This window comes from Melozone crissalis, unplaced genomic scaffold (assembly GCF_028551555.1).
Source record: "Melozone crissalis strain CALT ecotype California unplaced genomic scaffold, PUWL_Pcris_2 ptg000005l_1, whole genome shotgun sequence".
NCBI lineage: Eukaryota > Metazoa > Chordata > Aves > Passeriformes > Passerellidae > Melozone > Melozone crissalis.
Genome location: NW_026535783.1, coordinates 53,352,017 through 53,376,836, shown reverse-complemented (window position 1 = coordinate 53,376,836; position 24,820 = coordinate 53,352,017). Strand labels below are relative to the sequence as shown.

Here is a 24,820-nt window from a genome sequence, read left to right as displayed (position 1 = left end):
TTGGATGGGATGACCTGGTCTAGTGAAAGGTGTCCCTGCCCATGAGTTGGAACAAGATGACCTTTAAAGTCTCTTCCAATCCAAACCAATCTATGATCATCTGTGTGTTTTCCTACCAGAGTGCTCTCCCAAGTATTATCTATAGGTCATTTCAGTGGCTTTGCTTTCATCTCCTCATAAGATATTTTCACTTATTGGCCAGCTTTTGCTACTGGTGGAGCAACAGAGATCCTAGAGACATACAGTTCCCAGAGTTTTGTGAAAATATACACCCAGGTGGAGGAAAGAGATCTAGACTGGCATCGCCCTGGGGAAAGTCTTCACTATGAGTTTGGCCCAACTACCAGAAAAAAGAGAATCCACACATAGTAAGACCATCCCAGCCTCAATAATAGATAAAGTTTCATTCAGGATTAATTGATTCAGTGGTTAGAATGTCATTCCAGATAACCTGCTTGTTATTACTTGCTATGGTTTTGGTGATAAAAATGTTTCTTTGTTCACAGTGCCTTCTTTAATTCCTCTTCCTTCCTCTCCTCACATTACCTACTATCATAATGAGGTTTTATATTTAAAATAAAATAAAAAACCCTATGTTCCAATATGAGCAAAAATGCATCCCCAGACTAAATCCTGGCTCTCCAGAGATGATGTCCTATTATACAACTTGTCAAAACAAGACCCGATGAATACCAGTATGGATCTTAACAGTATGGAAAAAAAGCATGATATATCCCAGGACAATGTAAAACACCTGCCTGTTCAAGCAGTACAAATACATTCACACAAGAGCTCAGCAATGGTCAGACACCTTCCACTCTCCATCCTGATAAAGTAGTCCAGCTGTCCCCCTGGGGTCTGCAGAAGAGATAAATGCACAATGTGAATTCTGCTTTCGATTTATGGCTTCATTTTAAAATAACTGGAAAAAAAACATGAAGAGGAATATCACCCACAGAGAATAGTCTGAACTCTGCTTTCTGTCACTTTTCTACAGCTTCCATTTATCTATGTCAGAATGGATAGCTTTCTGACTAGGCTTGTGCGCGAGGCAGGGCCTGCACACCATCCACATCATGTCCAGCCCATACATCTGTAGTCCTCCACAGTCAGGAACTGGAGGTCCAAGCAGTTACTCGTGGGCCACACGTGGCTAATACCAGAACAAAGCCACATACAGTGAGGCACAGTCAACAAGTACATAGTCCAAATACAGGGGCTTGAAAGCATATTTTATTATATATTTCTGTAACAAATGCCCAAGGCCTTTTTTAAGCCCTGGTAGTTTCTGAGGGAAGCCAAGAGGATGGTGAAGCAAGTCACGGGTTTCAGACTTCTACTGCCATGAACTCACCACATCTCCATCATCTCTCCTGCCCGCATTGCCAGCTCTCTTCAATTTTATACAATTTTTAGAAAACATAAGTGAGCTGGCATAAAATAACCATTAATATCATTGCATCATCATGGAGACTTGGGAAGACAACACTTTATTGCTAATGTTCACATGATTGAGAACCCATAATTGATGCTTTCAGTCATGCTGGGAAAAGGGTAAAATTTGAGTCAAAATGCTATTAAAGGACATTTATGTCATTCACCTTTTCAGCAACACAAGTTTCTTATCACTCAGGTCTAGCACTGGGAAGACAATATAAGATCAGAGCTAACTGAAGCTTCTAAATTTAGACAGAAAGTTAGCACCATGTAATTGTCTGCACTCACACTAGCCATACTCCATGGGTTTCCTAAAGCAGAATGCACTCCATCAGCAAACAGAACATGTGCTAATTCACATCCTTAGAAAGGAAAGCAGTGAATCATTTCTAATGATTCAGTTGCTCAACTCATAGCATCTAATTAATTCTGAATGGAAAGTTGCAAAAAATTATCTAAGACAATTTCAAGTATTTATTTCAGATTTATTATTAAATAAACTTATATGAATGAGGAATTGACCATGTTAAATCACTGGCCTATGACTGCGGTCCAGTCAACAAGTGAGATCCCTATGAAACCACATCAGTTCCCTGGCCCTTGCTGTATGGATTCCTTTTACTAAACATTTATCAAACCACACACATGACCTGGGTAGATGCTCAGCTCTCTGCATGCACCACCACTATCAAAGGGACAAACCCTGAAGGGCAGAACACAGAAGGCAGAACTGATCTCTGGGGGCTCTTGATTTTTGTGGGGACAATCCAGGCCAGACTGAAGACTAGGTCTCAGCAGGGTGACAGACCAGGGCACAGGGCTAGAAGAAGTAGTGCTGGAACCAGCCAGATCCCCAGCAGGGGCTCTGTCAGTGCCAAGCACGGCAGAGCCTGAACCACATCAGGAAGATAGTGCCAGGCTGCAGCAAGCACAGGGAGAAGAAGGAAAACTACTGCCACAGTAGTAAGTTCTGTTAATGAGTCCAAGTAAAAAAGTCTGTTTGTATCGAAATTCAAGCATTCTGATGATGCAAAATTAAACATTTTGCTTCTTCCTACTGACAGGGAGCAGCAAACATGATGGAACACAGCCTAACATACATTTTAGCATGCTTTATGTAAATTTGAACAGGCACCGTCCTCTGTGAATGGTTTGATAAAGAACACAACCCTCATTCTAGCACAGAAACCCTCAAGTTTTATTTTCTGCTATATTGACCTCAGCTACAAGTTTCCCAGCAAAAATACAATAGGTGGTTTATGTCACATTACAGGAAATCACAAAAGTCTCTAAAGTGATGCTGATTTTCAGGCACTTCTGATTTTCTATCAGCCACTTTTTCCTTTTTCATGCCTGCTACATAGTTAATATTGGAGCTTTATTACAGAAAAATGACACTTTAAAATCACAATTAGGCTTTCTTGCTACATCATTTTCGCTGAATTGCTACACCAAAGGATTTTTTTTTACTTTCTCTTCTATTTCTCTTCTATCACTGTAATTTCACTAGTTTGCATAGTGATGCATTGATATATATACAATAGAAGTAGCACAAGAAGAGATGGAGATTCACAGCAATCCAAGTCACAATGTTATTTCAGAGATAGCTGGTCTCCTTTCCTCACTTCCTCAGACACCAACTGTCTGAAATTTCTTGCAAAATTATGTGTGTTGCTTTAGCATGATGACAGGAACAATGGATATTGTGCATTTCCCAATAATACCACTCTCTACTTAGATGTTCTCTGCTAGCTGAAAAATGAAGGACCACAGCTTGCATTAGCATCAAAAGGAGGAAGAGCAGAAGTCTTAGCAAAGTCACTGTCCTCCTAACCCGAGTCAAAAAGATATTTTCTGCCATTCCAATTACTCAGTTAATCCCAGTGAGTTTTTCCTGGAACAGGTATCTGTGTCACCATTACTCAATAAACACAAGGCAATTAAGATATTTCCCAAACAAATCTCTTCATAAAAGCATAACTTGAAATAAATGCCCATTGGATACATTGCTCTACCAGAGCTCCCTCACCAGGACATTTGCCACTGTCCTGAGTGTGCCTCTCCATAGACTTAAGTCCAGAACAATCTCCAGAAAACTGTTCCTGCATTTGGCGGCAAATGAAGACATCATTTCTTTCAGTGCAAAGCAAAAATGCTTGATGTTTCTTTACAGAACAAAAGTCCAAACTTGAAATGACTGCAGTTCTTCATTGAGCACAAGTTTTGTTTTCACAGGGAGGAATTTTTTTTCCCCAAATCTACTATAGTTAACTGTAATCCTGAAATAACAAAAAGAAGTACATGGATTAAAAAGCGGACGTTTTTGCTTCCTTGGATTTTTGCTCCAAGATCTCATTTAGTGGAGAAAATGCAAAAATTTATCCTCCCAAATTTCTCTGAGCCTTTTCCTTCCAAATTTTCTCTGGTCTCACTAGGTTGCTGTAACAACCAGGTTTATCATTTCACAGGGACATTTGTTACACCTGTGTTCTCCTTCTTACCACATCGTATTCTCACTGAGGAGAAACACAGACCCCTTAGGACCACTTCAACTACTCTTTTCCACAGATTTCTAACCTTTTCAATACTCTGATTTCACAATTTAAGTCTTCAGGAGTACACAACATTCAAGCAAAGAGAAACCATAGCTTAATACACATTTAGAACTAAATGAAACAACAGATCTTTTGTGATACATACATATACATTATGTTTTGATTTCGGACCTTTTCTGCATGTTTTGCATGGTTTAAATAAGAGTCCTTTCAAATTCTATCCAAGAACCCCATACTCTGCACATCTTCCTTTTCAGTCGTGAAGTCTGGGGGTTTAGGGCTATTCGTTCTGGGACTTCAGCTTCTCTCTCCGTCATCTGTTCCTGTAGACACCAACTTTGCTCTCACTAGTAGTCATTATTTTCACCATTCCCTTGAACAACCCAGACCAGTTTCACCGTGTGGTTTTTAATACTGCAATTTTCTTTTTTAGGTACCTGACCCCATCTTTGCAACAGGATAGTAACCATCTGTGTGTGCAGTGGGGCTCCACTAGAATGTATGAATATGCCCTGGCAGGACCTAGTAACGTGTATTTTCAAAACTAGTGAAGTTATTATGTGTTTTCACACATAATAGAGTTCACATGCTGACGCCAAGACACCTCTTGGCCAAATCAAGTACAATTGCAACAGGCTGACAAGCCAGGAGTGGATTTCTAGTATGTCAAGATTACACCCTGGTCTAAGTTCATGTCCTATGTATGTTTTATGTAGATACAGGTGAGACAGGACCGCTTAAGTGGCGGGACACATGTCCTTCCAGGAGTTTCCTTTGAGCCAGGGGTCCTGCTGGGGTGCAGACCCTAGGCAGGGATGCCATGCCACCCCTCCAGCCTGGGATCTCCAGCCCCCAAGAGGATGACACCTGGCACAGATGCTTGAGACACATGTTGGGAAGGCACTCAGTGGCGACTAGCGAAGTGAACTGGCAGGCTGGCAACTGTAATACCACCTGTCTGAGGAGGAGAGCCACTGATGGGCAGCAGCCTGCCTCAGTATGCCACATACACCCACCCTGAAAAAGCATTGTGGATGCATATCCGCATCCTCCGGGCTTTGCAATGCTGTCATTTAACTCATACCTTTCTTTTTGTGTTTCCCCATTTTGGTCCCAGAAAGCGCTCCCCTGTGCCTTACTAGCCTTTTTCTCTCCTCTTCTCCTCATGTTTGTGACCCAGAGGGTGATTCTTACCCTGTGCACGATTCCACAGCCCCTGCTCTCCGTGCGCGGCTCCCGGGCCGTGCAGCGCCGCCGCCTCTCGTTCGCGGCCTCTCCGGGGCGCGGCTGGCCAACACCTCCATCTCCCGGACACGGCGCACTCTGCACCGAGCTACACTTCTTTTCACCCCTCCCCTGCTTACAAACCTTGTCGACATCGTGTGGTGGATCCATGAGCTTCAGGGTTTCCAAGTTGTTAAATGAGGGTATATTTGACAGGAGACCAGACCAGTGGATTAAACTTTGAAGGGGTCCGCACAAGACAGCTGGAACAGAGAGACGGCATTTTAATAGTCTTATGCTAGCCATGCTGAGGTCATCACGTGTACTGGGAATAATTTGAAAATCTGTAAATAAATTTTTAAAACTTCTGATTTTTGACCAGTGAGTTCTGAAAATTTAATTTGCCAGCAGTGATATCCCGCTGTTCTCCTATATCTCTATCCCTTCCTGGTTAAAATCTATCCAAGTCTTTTTCAAAGAAATTCAATATGCAGCTGACTATTGCTGAGCTAATTCAGTACATTCTTGACTTCTTTTTCCTGCCTCAGTGCTGTACCAAAATCATGTGTTGGGAACCAAAGCCGAGAGGGCTTGCGACACGGCTGAAGAGAGCAGTTAGCTCACAACATGGACACTTCCCATCTTCCGCCTCAATTTTCCCATCTCTTTCAACTGGGCATTTGAAGCGTTTGACAGGGAAACTGTCTCCTGATGCTTGATACTAGCTCAGAGCTCTGCGCCATAATAACACAAACCGATTTGCATTAAAAAAAAAGAAAAAAAAAATCCTCTATCACCGCCCCGCGCCCCGCCCCGAGGGGAGGGAGCTGCTCCCCACACGGCCCCGGCCCCGCCCGACGGCGCCTGCGCACGGCTCCCGCGCACGCGCGCTGGCGGGAGCTCTGCCTCACCTATTTCCCGTTCCCCGTCCCCGGCTCTCGTCCCGTTCCCCCCGTTCCCGCCTCGCCGCACAGCCCGCGGGCGATGCGGTGCTCCCGCTGCAGGGCAGGCGGGCCGCGCCTGAGCTCCTCCTGAGCGCTCGCAGCCGTTCCCTGCTGGAGCTGCCTTCCTCCGTCCCGCCATGGAGCAGCCGTACGGCGGGCAGGCCCTGGCCGGCGGCGGCGCGCTGGGGCCTGTGGATGTGCCCAGCGCCCGGTAACGGCGGCGGGGGGGAGCGGCCGCTCTGCTGGCTCCGGCGAGCGGCCCGTCGCCGTCCCTTCTTCAGGGGGGCAGCGGGCATCGCCCCCCGCTCTCCCGGCGGCGGGGAGCCGGCCGCCTTCGCTGAGGCGTCGGGGCCGGGCCGGGCCCGGGCGGCGGCGTGGCAGGTGCGAACCGGCCTCTCTCCTTCCACAGGCTGACTCGGTACATCGTGCTGCTCTGCTTCGCCAAGGTTTTGAAAGCCGTGGGGCTGTTTGAATCCTATGATCTTCTGAAAGTGGTCCATCTCGTGCAGTTTATCTTCGTAGTGCAGCTGGGGTGAGTGTGCAGAGGGTGGAGCCTAGTGCCCCACGTGTAATACTTTGGGTGTTCTTTAGAGTCAAGGTTATAACCCTGCATTATGTTGTTATCATTTACTCGAAGAGGAGAAGGCATAATAATGAGTCCAGGAAGTGCTCTGTTCATAGCAGTGTTTTTGCTTCACATTTGTGTTCACTGTAATTTCAGTGTCTTGCAATGTCTCAAGTTGGAAATGATCCATAAGGTCCATTGAGTCCAACTCTGTGCTCCTCACACAACCACCTGAAACTGAAACATAGCATCAGGAGTGTTCTCCTGATACTCCTTGAGCTCTGACAGGTTTGGAGCTGTGACACTCCTGGGGAGCCAGTTACAGTGGCTGGCCACTCTCTTAGTGAAGAACCTTTCCATAATGTACAGTGTGAATTTACCCTGATGCAGTGTCATTCCCTCTCATGCCCTGTCACTGGTCACTGGAGATCAACATCTCCTCCTCCCCTGTCCCTCCAGTGAAGAAGGGGCCATGGGCCACTCCTCAGCCTTCTCTAAGCTGAGCAAACCAAGCAACCTCAGACACTACACTTGCTCTTGAGACCTTACACCGTCTTGGCTGCCTCCCCCAGATGCGCTCTAACTGTTTGATGTCCTTCTGATACAGAGGCACCCAAAACTGCACACAGGACCTGGCTGGGGTCCCATCAGTGCATTGCAGAGCAGGGCAATCACCTTCCTTGAGCAGCTGATGATGCTGTGCTTGAATGTAAATGCACCCCAGCATGCAGCTGACGCTTTTTGTTGACCCATAGTCAATTTTCCATCAACCCAGACCTCCAGATTTCTTTCTGTAGGGCTGCCGTCCATCCTTTTGTTCCCTGCTTTATGCATACAAGCAGGGTTACCCCACCACAGGTGGAGAATCAGCACTCAGTCGTTCCATATCATTGGCAGTTGTCCAGCTTTCTAGTATTTCCGCATGGCTCTGTAAGGCCTCTCTGCCCTCAAGAAACATCAGTGTTTTTCTAGCTTCGAAGTTGGGCCTATTCTGACAGTGCTGTTGGTGATGGTGTCTGTTGCTCCAGCAGGCAATCCACCATCACACAAATGTACTCTCACCTTCCCCCACCCCAGGGGGCTGGGGAGGACAGTAAGGAAGAAAGCAAAAAGTAAAACTCGCAAGTTGCAATAAGGAGAGTTTAATAATTGAAATTAATAAGCTAATAAATTATTAATAAGTTAATAAGCAAAATATAGTAATAAAAAGAAATGATGCACAGTGTGCATCTGCTCAACACACAATGGTGATACCTGGCCCAACCCCAAACCACAATCAGACCCCATGTGCATAGTTCCTCCAGTTTTTGTACGAGTAAATGGTATTTATGGCATGGAACATCCCTTTGGCCTGTTCAAGCCAGGTCTCCTAGTCATGCTGCCTCCTAGCTTGCTGCACCTGCTTGCTGCCAGAGCATGGGAAACCGAAAAGTCCTTGACTTTGGATAAGCATCACTAAGGAGCAGCCAAAACTGTGTTATCAACATTGTACTCACACTGAATCAGCACTGCACTAGCAGTAGCACTGGAGTAGTAGCTACTGAGAAAAGTTTATCTCAGTCCAAGCTGAAACTAGGACACTCAGGCATGTCCAAATTTTGTTAACAAGAGTGTGGAAGATCAGCTTTCTTCCTTATAGTTTGTATTCCTGAAGTTGTTGTGGGATTCAGCTGCCGTTTTTTCCAGATTGAGGGCTGAGGTGTGAAAACTGATAGCAAATACACCGAAACAATCTTTGCAGACAAAATTCTGCTTCATGTTTATCTGATGAGATATGGAAGATCATTTATGTAATAAACTTGACAGAGTAGAAACATTTGGAATTTCGTTTTTTCTTTTTATTTCATATTGAAGTATATTTATGGACTTCTTTCTTGCATGTTCCCAAGCACCATAGTTTTTTTTGCCCATCACTTTTGATCCCACTTGAAGAAGTTGTGTCCTGTATCTTTTATTCCTACAGGACTGTGTATTCAGCATTCTATATATGAGTAAGCCTTTTTGTATACCTATCTTGCTAATAAAAATCAGAGTGTTATTTCTCTTCAAAACTTCTGAGATCAGTTATTTTGATTTTTGTAAATCACAAGTCAACTTATCATTAGCCATTCTCTCAAGAACTGGCACTTGAAGTTGACCAGAACTGAAGTTCACTTGGCATCACTGTAGTACTGGTAACTGATGATGGTAATGCAGCAGGGAAAATAAAACCAGTGACTGTTATCAGTGTGGCCTGTTGATGGATAAAATGTAGAAGAAGCCGTCTTGTAAACCGGGCCAGATATGAGAGACCTAGTTGTTTAGATCTGGTTTGAATAAAAAGCTGACTGATAATAAACTAATACACAAAACTTTCTCCTTTTGACAGGTCTGCTTTTTTTATGGTTTTGTTTCAAAAACCATTTTCGTCTGGAAAAGTGGTAACCAAGCGTCAGGTGAGTTGACATGTAGGAATGACTTGCAGCTTTGTAAATATTCTTGGCAGTATGGCTCTTGCCAAAAATGAAAGGTGAACAAAGATTACTCCACTTAGAAGATGTGGTTATGGGTTCTAGAGGTATAGTACTAACTCAGTGTCTTATGGGCTGAAACATTCATTCTTAGCTTTTGTCAGCTTCTTTTTGAGAGTATAGTGAAAAGGCTGGTCTTTATCACCAAGCCAACATCAGCTGTAGGGAGTGGATTTTCAAACAGAGCTCAGTCTACTTAGCCGACCTGGACAGTTAGACAGGCAATTTCTGGACTGCCAGGATGTCAAAATGCTCCAGTCTTGTCACTCAGAACAGAAGAGTCCCGTCTGCATGTGACAAGGGACTAATCTAGCTGCTCATCAGACCTTGGTGAGTTTGCAGTATCCCAAGGAGTTTGGAGTAGAGCCAGGTTGGAACGTGCTGATTTGTAAGAAATAAATTTTCTTCACCTGCTTCATATGCATCTTGGATTTATGTAATTGTGTGCACAAAAACTTGGTCTAGTGTGTGCAGTAAGTAGACAGAATCTGAAGGATAGCCTCAAAGTGTTGCTTTTGTCAACTACTTTCATGACTAGATGCATATGGCAGAATTTTTTAAATGTAAACAGTAATAAATGGCATCTTTGATTTGAGTTCAGAAAAATCTGTCCATATATGGTTTTACTTTTGCTAAAAAATTTCAAATTTTGGATTTTGAAGATGTTATATTTGTTGCAGGTGCTTCCCCTTGTTTAGCATATTTCCAGAATTAATTTTTTCTAAAACTTGCATCTGAAGTTAATAAAGTATTGAATATCTGAATTACAGCCTAATTCCTGAAGAAAGTATATAACACACGCATAAATATTTGCAGGCATAAAGTCTTAGCCTCAGTTTGTACATTTTATCTAGTTCTTACTCTGTTTATCTTTTTCTGATGTATACAATAGATTACAAAAGAGGTAAATGGACTTGATTTTTTTAAACTAATTTTCAGGCTTTTTTGTTGAAGAGAACTCAGACAATGTTGCAGAATTTAGGACTGTGGTATAAAAAAATTCTGGTTCATAGTATGGCCACATAAATCTTAGTTGCCTGGCAAAGCATCCAAGAAAATAATCATACTTTATAATTATGGAACTTGCAAAGCATGTGTTTTCCCCTCAGTTTCTACAGCTGTCGTACTAAAACAGTGCTAGTAATAGAGTGTTTATTTTGAAACTGTGGAGAAAACTGTAATGAAATACCTTTCTTTTGCAGTGGATCAAAATTTTTAAGCATGCTGTTGTTGGATGTATCATTTCACTCTTATGGTTTTTTGGCCTTACTCTATGTGGACCACTGAGGTAAATACATATCTACTGTAAATACTGGTTCTCTTTTGTGATCCTTCCCTGTCTTGCTCCTTTGGGATTTTTTTCTGTCTGTCAGACAATGCTGCTAGCCATTTGATGTATGTACAAAAACTTATTGAATCCTTATGAATTTTCGTGTGAAATCTTTAGTGGTTGGGAAGAGGTACATATAATTTCTGTAGAACTAGTAAATTTCTTCTACCAGAAGAACTACTTCTTTTATGAGATGCCAGTGAAATTCTTGATAGTGCTTAAACACTTCTTGTGAGTGATACATCAAGGTGACTTAGTGCAGTTTTGTCACTTCCCTGCTTTCATTAATGTAATGCCAACTGTTTATTTACCTGTTTGGAGTCCATGGCTTGATGGCTCATGGTAGCAGCTGGTATTCTTTGACTGGTGACTAGAATCGATTTCTGCACTTGTTGCAGAGTACTTCTTTATCTGGTTGGCTGTGTGCTCTGTGTTTAAATTGGGTAACCATTTGTGCTGTATGTTAGTACTAATGGCTGAGTAACTATGAAAGAGTAACTAGACTTTCAAAAATTAAGGTTAATGTATTGGAAAGCATCTTTCAATCTAGAGAGGAAAGTAAAGCCTTAAATTATATCTTTTATGAAGGTGATTTTTTATCATCTACATAGGAGAAGGCATACCTAAGAGTAATAATACTGTGATTAATTATATTAATGTAGTTAATACTCTTAGGTCTTTCTGGATGCTGGCAGTCTTCCCAAACCAAACCAGATACGTGGGTCCAGTCATGTTGTATTGCTGTAGAGAGGATTGCACAAGCATTTGGTAGACTTGAGGGCAAGAATTACTTTCATGTTCTGCTCAGGGAAAGCTGTCAGTACAGCTTGGTTGTTAGCCTTTGCTGTCTGAAGGAGGTAGCATGGAAGCTAGAATTTTTTATTTTCAGCAATTAAGTTTTGAGGTGGCATAAGCTACTAGGTCATCAGCACCTCAATGAACAGGACACAGTAGTACAGGACATCTTTTTTTCTCTGGGAGCAGAAACTGGTTTAGAGGAGGTATTGTAGTGGGAATAAGAACTCCATCTTGAACAAGTTGGTATCTTGTTGTTTTGCTAGAAGAAAATACCATTTAAAGTTATCCATAAATGAATAATTATAATCTGTTACTTGAATTAGGAAGTTCCTGTTTTGTAACATGTATAGTTGTCTGCAGCTAGATCTATTGCTGGTGAAAGCAAATTGATTTATGTTTTTTCTTTTGCATTTTTAAACCTGCTGTTGTAATCATAGGATAGATGCTTGTTGGGTCACAAATTTTAACTGAAATAGTTTATATCAAGGTTTTGAGGTAAACTCATTGTAAATAGAGTATTTATTTGGTTTTTTAATAGGACATTATTACTGTTTGAGCACAGTGATGTGGTTGTGCTGTCACTCCTTAGTGTCTTGTTCACAAGCTCAGGTGGAGGACCAGCAAAGGTATTTAAAAATCTCTTTTACCAAATGTAAAACATACTAAATCCTATAAATTCAAGTACTTCTTTACCTGGAACAAACCTTGTTTTGGATCCACATCATAGAAAATGTGATTTTTTAGTTTAATTAGTGGTGAAATAGTAAGATGTACTACTCGCAGTGGTTTAAGTCTGGGTGGTGAAAGCTCTGGGAGCTGGGATTTCATAGCTACCTCTGTCCTTTCCCAACAAAAGAACTTCAGAGCTACTCTTTCTCATAGTCTTTGCATAGTTCTTTAGCCTTTAGGTCCCGTAAGACAAAATCCAACAGTTTGTAGATCTTGTTTGTAGCTCATTGATGCTATGAAATATTAAATCATCAGGCTGAAGTAGCCGTGCATTCTGGCAGGCAGAAAGACACCATGAAGAAAGTAATCACACTTAAAGTTCATAAGACCGGCATCTAGCTTGCTGCAGTGGTGATATGTCCTGAGTTATCTGGTAAGTTTGAAAAACAGAAAAAGTGTGAAATTATATTGTCAAAGTCAAAAACAATAGGAGTTTCTTTAATGGTTTTCTTACTGGAGCATGCTTGCATTGATCAGGAAGCAGGGAAGGAGAGGACCAATTTCTTAGATTTTTTTACAGTAATCTGTTGTACCAGTTTAGAAATACTTGGGGTTTTTTGTTGTTTGGTTGTTTATTGTTTGTTTGTTTGGGTTTATTTTACAGACAAGAGGTGCTGCATTTTTCATCATAGCTATCATCTGCTTACTACTTTTTGATAATGACGACCTCATGGCTAAAATAGCAGAACATCGTATCCTTTCTTGTGTGAAAGAGCAAGTGACTCTTAGTACTGGAGCAGAAAAATGTGAAATTGAGTGTACTGAATTAAATTATAATTAGAAGTGATTTTGAAGTTAATTTTCAATTGATCATCTCATCATAGTGTACTGACAAAAGGTAGTATGTCTATAGATGGGCAGTAAAAACAAACAACGTGAAAGTAAACTTTCCAAAGGAAGAATGAAAACATGGAATTACGCAAATGGTCTATTCTAGAACCTTATTGATGAATTTACTGAAGTTTTCTGTGAGTACAATCACGATATAGAGTGAGTCATGGAATGGCCTTGGTTGGAAGGCACCTTAAGATGATCAAGTCCAGCTGTTCACCCAGCACTGCCAAACCTGTCACTAAATCATATCCTAAGGGCTACATCCATGTATTTTAAAAGCCAGCAGGATGTTCATTCAGCCACTTCCTTGGGCAGCCTGTTTCAATGCTTGATAATTCTGTCTGAAGAAATTCTTCCTAACACAATCTACTCAATACTAATACTAATACCTGATGCAACTTAAGGCTATCTCTTCCTGTCCTGTCAGAAAAAATTGACCCCCATCTGGGTTCAACATGCTGTCAGATAGTTGTAGAGTATGGTAAGATCTGCCCTGAGCTGCCTCCTTTTCTCCAGACTAAACACCCCCACCTCCATCAGCTGCTCCTTGTAAGTGCTCCCCAGCTCTGCTGCCCTTCTCTGAACACACCTCAGCATCACAGTGTCTTCTTGTACTTGGGGACCCAAAACTAAACACAGGATTTGAGGTGTGTCCTCACCCGTGTCCAGTACAGGGAGACAATTACTGTCCTGCTCCTGCTGGCCATGCCCTGGCTCATGTTCAGCCACTCCCAGGTCCTTTTCCACTGGGCAGCTTTCTAGCCACTTCTAGCCACTCTGCCCCAGCCTGTGGAGCTGCCTGGGGTTTTCGTGACCCAAGGGCAGGACCCAGCACTGGGCCTTATTGAACCTCACACCATTGGCCTCAGCCATGATCCAGCCTGCCCAGATCCCTCTGCAGAGCCTTCCTGCCCTCCAGCAGATCAGCACTCCCACCCAGCTTGGTGTCACCTGTGAACTGATTGAGGGTACCCTCCATGAGATCACTGGTGAAGATGTTAAACAGGACTGGCTCCAGTACTGAGCCCTGGGAAACAGCACTGGTGGCTGAACACCAGCTGGATGTAACTCCACTCACCACCACTCTCTGGGCCTGGCCATCCAGGCAGTTTTTTACCCAGTGAACAGTGCACCTGCCCAAGTCAGGAGCAACTGGTTTCTCTGGGAAGATCATGTGGGAAATGATGTCCAAGGCATCCATGCATCCACAGCTTTTCCTTCATTCACTAGGCAGGTCACTTCATCATAGCAGATCAGACTGGTCAGTCAGAACCTGCCTTTCACAAACCCATGCTGATGGCTGGGCCTGATCTCTAGTTGTCCTGCACATGCCAACACAGCATAAAGCTCAGTTTGCTTACCTCTGCCTTCTGTGTTCTGCTACCTTTGCCTGTTCTTGCTTAAAAAACAAAAAATAAAAGAAAATCTAAAGAAATTCTTCCTTAATTTTTTATTTAGCTGAGGGGCATCATGACAGTGCTCTTACTCATGTTCTGTATACAATCATTGCTTTCCTGGGTGTTGCAGATCACAAGGTAAATAACATGAAATAACATGTATTTTAGAATCTTTTTCTAAGTTTTGAAGGTAAGAATTTCACCAGCTCTGAGCTAATCCAAGCCTGAATCAAAACCAAAAGGTTGGACATCCCTACCCCATATTGGAGCTGAACTAGCACTGTAATTTTTGCACACTGATTGGAGTATAAGGATCTTCAGTACAGCAAGCCAAACCATACGATATTCAACCTTTATAGTTGATAATGACTTTGCTGTAATGCAGAGCCTAACAAGTCTCATTAAAATTATCATGAAATATTCTGTCATTAGTGTTCTTGGTGTTTATAATGCTTTGCCTACCAACCACTTCTTACTCACTTTTGGTACCTGTGTTTTGTTTCTGCATCTTTAGCTTTCCCCAGTCTTTCCTTTACATTATACTTGTATTTGAAGACAGATTCTGATACTTCTCAGTAAGATAATCCCATTGTATTTCGTGATATGAATAGCTGAATATCGTAATCTGACTGTACAGGGTTGAACTGCCTGATTGAGTTGTGTTAGCTTAGACTTGCTAAAGTAGCTTAATTGAGGACTAAAACAGGAAAAAAATTTGGAGCAGCTGAAAATGTATTAATATAAAAATACATCAAATATTAGAAAGACTGGTTAATAGTGCAGAAAAGCAAGTGTGATCTAAGGGAGATGAGAACCTGTGTATCTTGTAATTCATCTAAAGAAAAATTTTGAAAGTATATTGTGAAGAAACACGGTGTGTTCAAAGGTAAGTGAATGAAAAGGCTTGAAGGTTCTAGAGGACAAGATGATGTGAATCTTTGGGGGTTTATGTATGCTTTCAACACACTTTTAATAATGGAAGATGGGAAAACTTTGGGTGATTTTTCTTCTTCCTCAGAAGCTGTTTGCTACCATCTTGCTGCTGGTGTATGCCAATTCACATTATTGAGAGTTTTAAAATTCAACTCAGGCTGTTGTGAATAGTGCTAAGGCACAACTCGGTATGCTATGTTGCTGTTTGTAGCTAGAGTAAAATTACAGGAAATATCCTAGTTTTGGCTTTTGTTTCCAGGTTAAGGAAAACACATTAGTATTTCCTCCTTGTAAGTGTCACTGTGTTTGGAGTGAAGTTTTTAGTACTTAAGAAATTCTAATGGAATCTTGTTATGTTTCCAGGGTGGAGTATTGCTTCTGGTACTGGCATTATGCTGCAAGGTTGGTTTTCATATGGCATCCCGAAAACTATCTGTAGATGTAGGTGGAGCCAAACGTCTTCAAGCTTTGTCCCACCTTGTTTCCGTCCTTCTGTTGTGCCCATGGGTTATTGTTCTCTCTCTGACAACAGAGGTAAGATAATAAGTAAAAAAGTAAATCATTTTTTGTAATGGTTGTGAATTGTAATTTAAATCTTTCCTTTAAAATATCTTTGAAATTACCAATGTTGCTGTCTTTATTTTTGTAGTAAGCTTTGTTTGAAAATTTTCCATTATGTTTTCTTCTATATTTGTTTTTTATCTGTGTGGTACTTTAATTTCCTTGTTTGTATGATGTGTTTCATCCTTCTAGCTCAGATACTATATCTTGGGTTCATCTACTAACATTGCACAAGCGTTAATGACTTTATAAATACAGTGCTCTTTTATCCCTGAGCAGTAGATCATTTATTGTAATTTAAAAAATGCTCTTTATGCTTGCGTGCATGGGGAGAGTAGGCCATTGCAACCATGGCTTTGTATATGGAATTCCTTTTATGAACAGAAAAGTATTTAAAATGAAGTGCTTCAGTGCATTTTAGATATGTATCTTTTTATATCTGGAATTATATGTTTATGTGATAAATTGAAAATATAAAAGTATTTATGTTTTATGGATTAGTGAAAACACATGTAATTTAAGTGAACTGCATTTAATGCTATAAATACAATCACTCTTCTGGTGGGCAGTCCTGTTTGAAATTTTTTTTTGTTGCAGAGTAAAGTAGAGTCTTGGTCATCTCTCATCATGCCTTTCATAACAGTCATCTTCTTTGTTGTGATCCTGGATTTCTACGTGGAGTCCATATGCTCTGTGAAGATGGAAGCTTCCACATGTGCTCGATATGGATCCTTTCTTATTTTCATTAGTGCTCTGCTTTTTGGAAACTTTTGGACGCATCCAATAACAGACCAGCTTCGAGCTATGAACAAGCCACCACACCATGAAAGCACAGAGCATGTTCTTTCTGGAGGGGTGGTAGTGAGTGCTGTCTTCTTTGTTTTATGTACGTATTCTTGTCTAAACTATAGTAAATCTGTGGTCTGTGTGACTGGGAAGCCAGTCAGAAAATTGAGGTGTTTGGAATTCTTTTGGACAAGCTTTTATGGATTCTTTGGCATAAGGCAGCCTGTAGCTTTTTGCTCTTCTATTGTCTGTCTACAAAAAAAAAGGAATGTGATCTGTTGTGGAAGCAATGATCTAATTTTACGTAGCACTGAAATCCAATAATAAACCTCAAGATGAAGTTGGCAATCAATTTGCTGCCAGAAAATTTCATGTAAACTTTGATGGCTGATTAAACACATTATAAAATAGCTGTGAAGCTTAGAAACAGCAACAAAAACTTCAATACTTTCCTTGCAGCTGCCAATATCCTGTCCTCCCCCTCCAGGAAAGGGCAGAAGGGTACCCTTATTGGCTATTCCCCTGAAGGCACTCCTCTCTATAACTTCATGGGTGATGCATTACAGCAAAGCTCCCAGTCATTGCCTCGGTTTATTAAGGAGTCACTGAAACAAATCCTTGAGGAGTATGATTCTCGGCAGATCTTCTATTTCTTGTGCCTAAATCTGGTAAGTGCGTGTTTTTTTTCTTCAAACCCAATCACAATAGTGCATATATAACAAAAAAAGAAGAGTTATTCTTTAGAAGATTCCCATAATTGATTGTGGCGTTTGACAGGGCAACTTAAGTAGTGGTCACTGATTTGTTGTCACAGTGCGGCACTGGTTCTGTGTGTTAGGGTTATACCAGTAACTGAATACTTGTATGATGGTATGTTAAGGTTGAGATACATCAATGTTGCCAGCAGGTGAAACTGATAAGGCCTTAGTGAAAATGATAAGGATTAGGACAACAAAGTAGAAGTTGTGAGATTGATTAGTGCAGGAGCAGGCTAGTTTTATTTTTAGCTTCTCTTTTTCTTGAATAGGAAAAGATGATGCAGTAAGCAAAACTGGTAGAACCTCATTTGCAATGATCTGGAAAATAAGGGGAGAAACTTGAAGTATCTGTGTTAACTGTAAGGAATTCCGTTATGGAATATGAAAGATTGGAAAAAATTCTTTGAGCAGATGGATTAATAACAGTAAAATGTACAGGGTAAATGTATGTATTAAAAATGTTTCCTTGTGTACCTTTCTCAGAGCCAATACCTAAGATTTAAACAGTCAGCTTACTAGTGAAGAAAATGTTTGCATTAACAGATTGATAGACATTACTTTTACACTAATAATGTATCATCAGAGCTCTTGTATTTTTAATGTAAAATGATTAGAATTTGTCTGCAGAATGTCAGTCCAAAATTTGAAACAAAAAATTTACTCCTGTAAAGAGTTGCTTTTTATGTGTGAGTCTGTAAGGAGAGTGGGTTAAAAAATGTGTCTTTATAGACTTGGAGTTCATCATGTATTTCCTTGGAGGAGAGGAAAAATGGTCTAGAAATACTTAGAACGATACCTTTGAAAAATATTGAGTGTTCTATGAAAAGAATATCCTTCTATCTACCAAAACATTAATACACAAGTTAATATTTAAGGAAAAATTTAAACTGTTTTGTTTTAGGCTTTCACTTTTGTGGAGCTTTTTTATGGAGTATGGACCAATAGCCTTGGTCTTATTTCTGATGGATTTCACATGCTTTTTGATTGTTCTGCGTTAGTGATGGGGCTTTTTGCAGCTCTGATGACAAGGTGGAAAGCAACTCGCATATTTTCATATGGGTATGTATCTTGGGTTCTTTAAGGACTGTTTGAAACTTGACTCTCCTTGCTCATTTTCAAAATGTCTTGGTATGTATGGGATATTTTAGTAATGCATGCTTCTGTGTGTTTTTTGCTGTGTCTCTTCTCTTCCATTTGTACTCATGCTATTGTCTTCTTACCTGTCAAAAAAATGTGTCTGAAATGTAACTTTCATTTATCTCTACAAGTAAAACTTTTCTCAGTGTGAATATTCTTTAGAAATTGCCTCATGCTAGGCATTTATGTCAAACAGAAATCTATGTCAAAAACCAGTGTTTGTATGAAGATTTAGATTCAGCTGAAATAATTTAACTTTATATGTTTGCATAGCAGTTTAGCAGTTTTAAATCCTGAATGGGCAGTATATGTAAGAGAATACTTCTACATTGTTTTATTATAATGGAGTTTGGACAGTTGGAAACTGGCCACCTCTTGACCAGAAAAAAATAACTCAGGAATTGAGACATGATTATGTGACATTGAGGAAAAAAACCACAGCCATCTTAATGCTGTATTGAAAGAATTATAACTTTATCTGTTATAACTTTGACATTTGTTCAGAGTACCCATTCTTCACTCTCAAATGTATATGTGTTTACTTTCAGGTATGGACGTGTAGAAATTCTCTCTGGATTTATAAATGGCCTCTTTCTGATGGTGATTGCTTTCTTTGTCTTCATGGAATCAGTGGCAAGACTGGTAGATCCTCCAGATATAGATACAAATATGCTAACTGTAAGTTTTGTCCTTCTGTTTCAGTGTAGTTTTGCAGTTAATGGTTCGTTTATGTTTCATCTCCAGGGTGATAGTCCTGCCACTACCTGAAGGGAGCCTTCAGGAGAGCTGGAGAGGAATTTTTTGCCAGGGCATTTAGTGGACAAGGGGAAATGGCCTCAAACTGAAGCAGGGCAGGTATAGATTAGATATTAGGAATTAATTTGACATTAGGAGGAAATTCTTTACTGAGAAGGTGGTAAGGCACTGGAACAGGTTGCCCAGAGAAGTTGTGGCTTCCACAGTTTTCCTTAATTAAGTGCATGGTGATTTTGGTTACCGTGTTGTAGAAAATAAGTTTGAATACCTGTGAGGATGCAGTGGAGCTAAAGACTTTTCTCCTTCTCACAGCCAGTGTCTGTTGGAGGGCTGATTGTAAACCTTGTTGGTATCTGCGCCTTCAGCCACGCGCACTCGCACGGCGCTTCTCGGGGAGGCTGTCCCACACATGATCACAGCCATTCTCACCATGGCCACAGCCACAGCCATGGGCACGGCCATTCCCACAGTGACCATGGCCACAGCCATGGACATGCCCATGGGTCTTCTGGAGGAGGCATGAACACCAACATGAGAGGCAAGTACAGACTGTTGAATCGTAAGGCATGTACGTGATTTGTAGGAGACTGAAGATTTTCAGGATCAGACCTATGCAGTATTATGCCTCAATCTAAAAACACTTTTGAGGAGTGATCTGACAGTCATTAAATGCATATATAGGAATTGCTTAAACCATTTATGAATTTAACTTGAAGAAACGTGAGATATTTCTGTGCATATGTATGTAATACCTAAGGAACAATAAAAAGCAGTAATGCATAGTACTCACTAACATTAAAAAAAAGGTCACTGTAAACCATACTCAAAGAGTTTTAAGTCCTTGTTTCTAAGTTCAAACTGGAAATGAAGATACAATGTCTCTATCTATAAAGATATTACCATGTTTCTAGGAATCATGTGACAGCTGTTTGTAAAAATATTGGGAAGGGGATAAGAAGCAGGAGGGTGAATACAGACCAGCATAGCATATGTTTTTATTTTGTGATTTGTAGCATTGTAGCATATAAAACATAGCATTTGTTTTATATTATTGGGATTCAGAAAATAAAGTGGTGAAGAAAAACTTTGAAATATGAAATCATGAAGCTAACTGAGATGGGCACTGTATGTGGAAGTTCAGCATAGAATTTTTTCCCTAGTAGTTAGAAAATAGTTATTTACCAATAGTCGTTAGAAAATAGTTATTTACTGTCTAGCTTATAAAAAAACTCTTTAAAAATGGTGTTTTCTGTGTAAGCTTGTCAGAATATGTTGAGCAGTCTCATGTTTCATATGTTATTTTATGTCTTAACTAGATTATCCTGGTTGTTCATATTCATCATGTCTGTAATTTTTTTAAGTCTGCATATAGTCATCTTTCAATATTCTTTAAAATCCTGACGCCTAACTAGTACTAATCTTACCAGTGGTTGAAGAGTATTTTTCTATGCCCATTGAGTGTACATTGAGAATGAGCTCTCAGTTAAAGCAGTAGAAAGCGTAAGATTCATAGCAGGAGCACAAAAACAATTCTCTTGTAAAATTGGAGTAGAATTGGTATACAAAAAACAGCCAGTATATTCATGTATGTCCACATTAGCAAGCAATGTACACTGATCTTCTGAGTCTCTGTTAGGGATCAATGAGTCCTTATATAAAGAGGTAAATGATTATGCTGTATTGTACAAATCCCATGTATTCACATATACTTTAGTCTGTGGCTGCCTGCCCACACCATTGGCCCATAGATTAAAAATCATTTTTTACAATAATTTGCAATTAAACATTAGAAGAGCTAAATATTTCGTGTATTTTGTCCCAGGTTAGGCAAAGAGTCTACTCTGTTTAGCTTGAGGATACTTAGTAAGCCTTACCAAGTTTCTGCTATTGAATATATACATACATTTTAGACAGATCTGTTAATCACTCTGTTTGTTTCGGTTTTAGGTGTGTTTCTGCATGTGTTAGCAGACACTCTTGGCAGTGTTGGTGTTATCGTATCCACAATATTTATTCAGCAATTTGGATGGCTCATAGCTGATCCGCTCTGCTCTCTCTTTATTGCTACATTGATTTTTCTTAGTGTTATCCCTCTATTGAAAGATGCCTGTCAAGTGCTTTTATTGAGGATACCTCCAGAACAGGAGAAAGATCTGCATGCTGCTTTAGAAAAGGTACAATTATAAATGGTTTTGTATACAAACATACAAGGCTGTAACTGTTTTTAATGATTATTAAAATCAAGCAGATCAGTCAGCTTCTCTTGTCTTAGACAGCTTCATGTCTCAAGTTGTTTAAAATCTATTTTTCAGAGAGGTGACAGGATGACTAGTTCTAACTATGAAAGTTGGTTTGCAGCAAAAAAGACCTCCACTGTTTTTTGGTTTTATGGCTAGCCCATAATTTCAGACAAGCATGGTAACAGTTTGGTAAATGTACCACACTGTAGCACTAAGAAAGTAATATACAGTTCCCTAAACCTGCATCCTTTTAAAACTTGTTACAAACATTCAGGGTACAGATTGTATCACAAGCTTGTAATTTCAAGTTTTCTGCTTTATCCATATCATGAAGGATGTACTGGTTCACAGTAGGTGGGATGGCAAAACTTAAGCTGTTTTTTCTAATTATTTTCTCGTTCTAGACTGTTCTTTTCCTGTCTGATGCAGTATGGCATCTGCCTTGAGGCTGCACTAGTCTTTGCTGTTGCCTCATTTTAAGTTCCTGCCCAGAATAGTAATGTGGACCTCAGTGTGGAGAATTCCTCTCTGTACAAGAATGAGTTAAAAGTTCTTTGAGGATGCCATCAACTAGAGGCTTCAAGGAGGACTATTCTTATGGTGTCTTGTCAATTACTAGATGGCAAAATGTGTTCTTGTCTGCGTGAGATAAAGAAAAAAGAAAAGAACAAATGGGAATTGTCTGGGAGAGATTCATGTAGTGAAAGGACAGTGACATGCAAAGTGTGGTTTCCCTTTTTGATGAGGGAGGACAGTAACTCTGAGAGACTGGGGAGAAAGAAAGTACTTCTTGAGAACAATCAAAGACCAGTTGATAATAAGAAAAACATTTTAAAAATTACATCACAGTAAAGCAGTGTTTGCTGTAGGTTGACCCTGTCCAGCAGCCAGGCATCCATACAGCCACTTGCTCAATCCCGTCCTTTACCACTGCCACCAGCAGTGGGATGGGAGCATAAGCAAAAAAACCCTGGGAGCAGTATAACAGGTGAAGGAAGATCAGTGGAAAAAAGAAAGAAAAAGCAGTCCCCAAACAACAGCCATTTTGGAAGCTATAATCCTGCCTTCATCCTCTACCCCAGTTTTCAATGCTGAGCAAGGTGTTACATGGTGTGCCGTAACACACCATTGACAGCTGCCCTGGCTGTGTCACCTCCCTGCTTCTTGCCCATCCCCAGCCTATCTGCCAGGGCAAGGGCAAAGTGGGAAAGATAAAAAACCTTGAAACTGCGTGATAGAAAAGAAATAGCCTGAGCAGTTCAGCAGTAGCCAAATCACTGGTGTGTTACCAAAATGGTTTTAAGCAGGAATCTAAAATACAGCACCCTATCAGCTGCTCTGAAAAACCATCACAGCCAACCCAGAACAAAGATCAATTCAAAAAAATTAATGTATTATGGAAAAGAAGTTATGTCTTAATAAAGTTCAGCTGTGATAACTAAATATAGCTGCTAAACAGTGAGGTAACCAGTGCCCTAGTAGATCCTGGACCAGTATTCCCAGTATTCTGATTAGCCTGTCCATTTGTGTTCCTGTGATCTGTTCATAAATCAAGGGATTTTTTTCCTCATCCTATTTAGCATTGCTCTTCTGGAGTTTTGATTTGACTTTTACCTTCTAGAATTTTACAGAAGTAGCAATGTAACCTTTCAATACAAGATATTTCTGAATATAGCATAGTTGGAAAGCTGCTGTGCTACAGTTTTGTTTCCTTGTGAAATATTATCCACCAATAGACATGTACAAGGTTAAAATTACTTAATTTTTGCTAATGAAATTTCTTTGCAGATTCAAAAAATAGAGGGAGTTATATCCTACAGAGATCCTCATTTTTGGTGTCACTCTGCAACTGTTATGGCAGGCACAATACATGTGCAAGTGGTATCAGATGTGATGGAACAGAGAATTGTACAGCAGGTACAGTGCAAGGTCTTGAGACTCTTAATTCCTTAATTTCCTACTCAGCCTCTCCCTTTTGATCACAGACTGAAGTTTCAGTCTGACATGTAGAATTTTTCTTGAAGCTCTCCATTTTTTGTCTCAGAGCTGGTCTCTAATGCTGTACTGCCCCCTTTCCTGCTAGCTTGAAATTAGTCATGTAAAGAGTTATTTGCTAGAACATCTGCCAAAACACTGACTGACAGTGGCACTATATCTGCTCTGAGAAAAGAAGGGGAGGTGTTAAAACAAGCCTGCAAAATAGGGAATAAACAGTAGAGATACCTGTATGCTAATCGCATGTCTAAAGCTGGATACCACTACGTATCTGCCATGGGTTTTTCTTTTCCTTAAAAAGATATATATTTCGTATGCACAACACTGAGAGTCTCCTCAGTGTTGTGCATAGGAAATATATATCTTTTTAAGGAAAAAGTGCGCAGAAGTTGCAAAGCCATACCCTCTAAAGCTAGTCTTTGCTTTCCAAAGAATTGAATTCTTCACAGTGATACATGGGGGTTTATTTTCTGCATTGCAGAGCCAGTGTACCGCAAGTTACTGTGAGATACATGTGAAGTGCAATACTAATGCTAACTGTACCATTCTGTTCAGGTCACAGCAATTCTGAAAGATGCTGGTGTAAACAACTTAACTGTCCAAGTGGAGAAAGAAGCTTATTTTCAACACATGTCTGGACTCAGTGCAGGATTTCAGGATGTCCTTGCAATGACGCAGCAGCTAGAATCCATGAAATACTACAAAGATGGTACTTACATCATGTGATACAAATTTGTATTTGCCAAAGGAGATGTAAATGGTCAAGCTAATTGAATCCATATTTGTATTTTTGCGGGGAGATCTTGCACATACATGTACAGAAACAAATGTACTATATATTTGAATTTTTGTAAGTATACTATCTTTGTTAATTGGATTGAGATGCTTTTATAAAGAAACAAGAAGGACTTGAGTACTTGCTGTAAATGTGAAAATAGTTGAAATCTTATATACTATACTTGGTGTTTATTAAACAGAAGTCTTGAAACTTGCAGATGAGCACAGATGTATTCCATACTTTCTCCAAAGTGTGGAACATCGGTATTTTAATTTCTTGTTAGTAGTGGGAAATAGAAGTAGTTTATATTGGAATGCAAACAATCAACAGCGCACTACTTTTCTTTCTTTCAAAGATTGCTTGAAGACTCTTGGAATGAAAAAACCACTTTATTATGGGGATTAAAAAACATCAAGTCCTGTGTTTTGCATATTTTGTTAGATAATAGAAATATACAGTTTTTATATTATGTCTCAGCATACAAATATGATTTCTATACTTAATGCACCAGAGCAAATATATGTTACCATTTTACATTTGTATTGAACTATTT

General features: G+C 40.1%; 1 protein-coding gene across 1 annotated transcript; it reads left to right on the top strand.

The window, feature by feature from the left end:
* Positions 1-6,117: 6,117 nt before the first annotated feature.
* Positions 6,118-24,801, top strand: SLC30A5 (solute carrier family 30 member 5). Its single transcript, XM_054287888.1, has 16 exons — positions 6,118-6,371; positions 6,570-6,692; positions 9,094-9,160; positions 10,438-10,523; positions 11,902-11,989; positions 12,697-12,784; positions 14,385-14,461; positions 15,620-15,790; positions 16,415-16,703; positions 17,063-17,271; positions 18,263-18,420; positions 19,047-19,176; positions 19,567-19,792; positions 21,202-21,428; positions 23,283-23,411; positions 24,045-24,801. The coding sequence occupies exons 1-16, from the start codon at positions 6,298-6,300 to the stop codon at positions 24,213-24,215; spliced, it is 2,313 nt and encodes a 770-aa protein (XP_054143863.1). The 5' UTR covers positions 6,118-6,297; the 3' UTR covers positions 24,216-24,801.
* Positions 24,802-24,820: the final 19 nt, after the last annotated feature.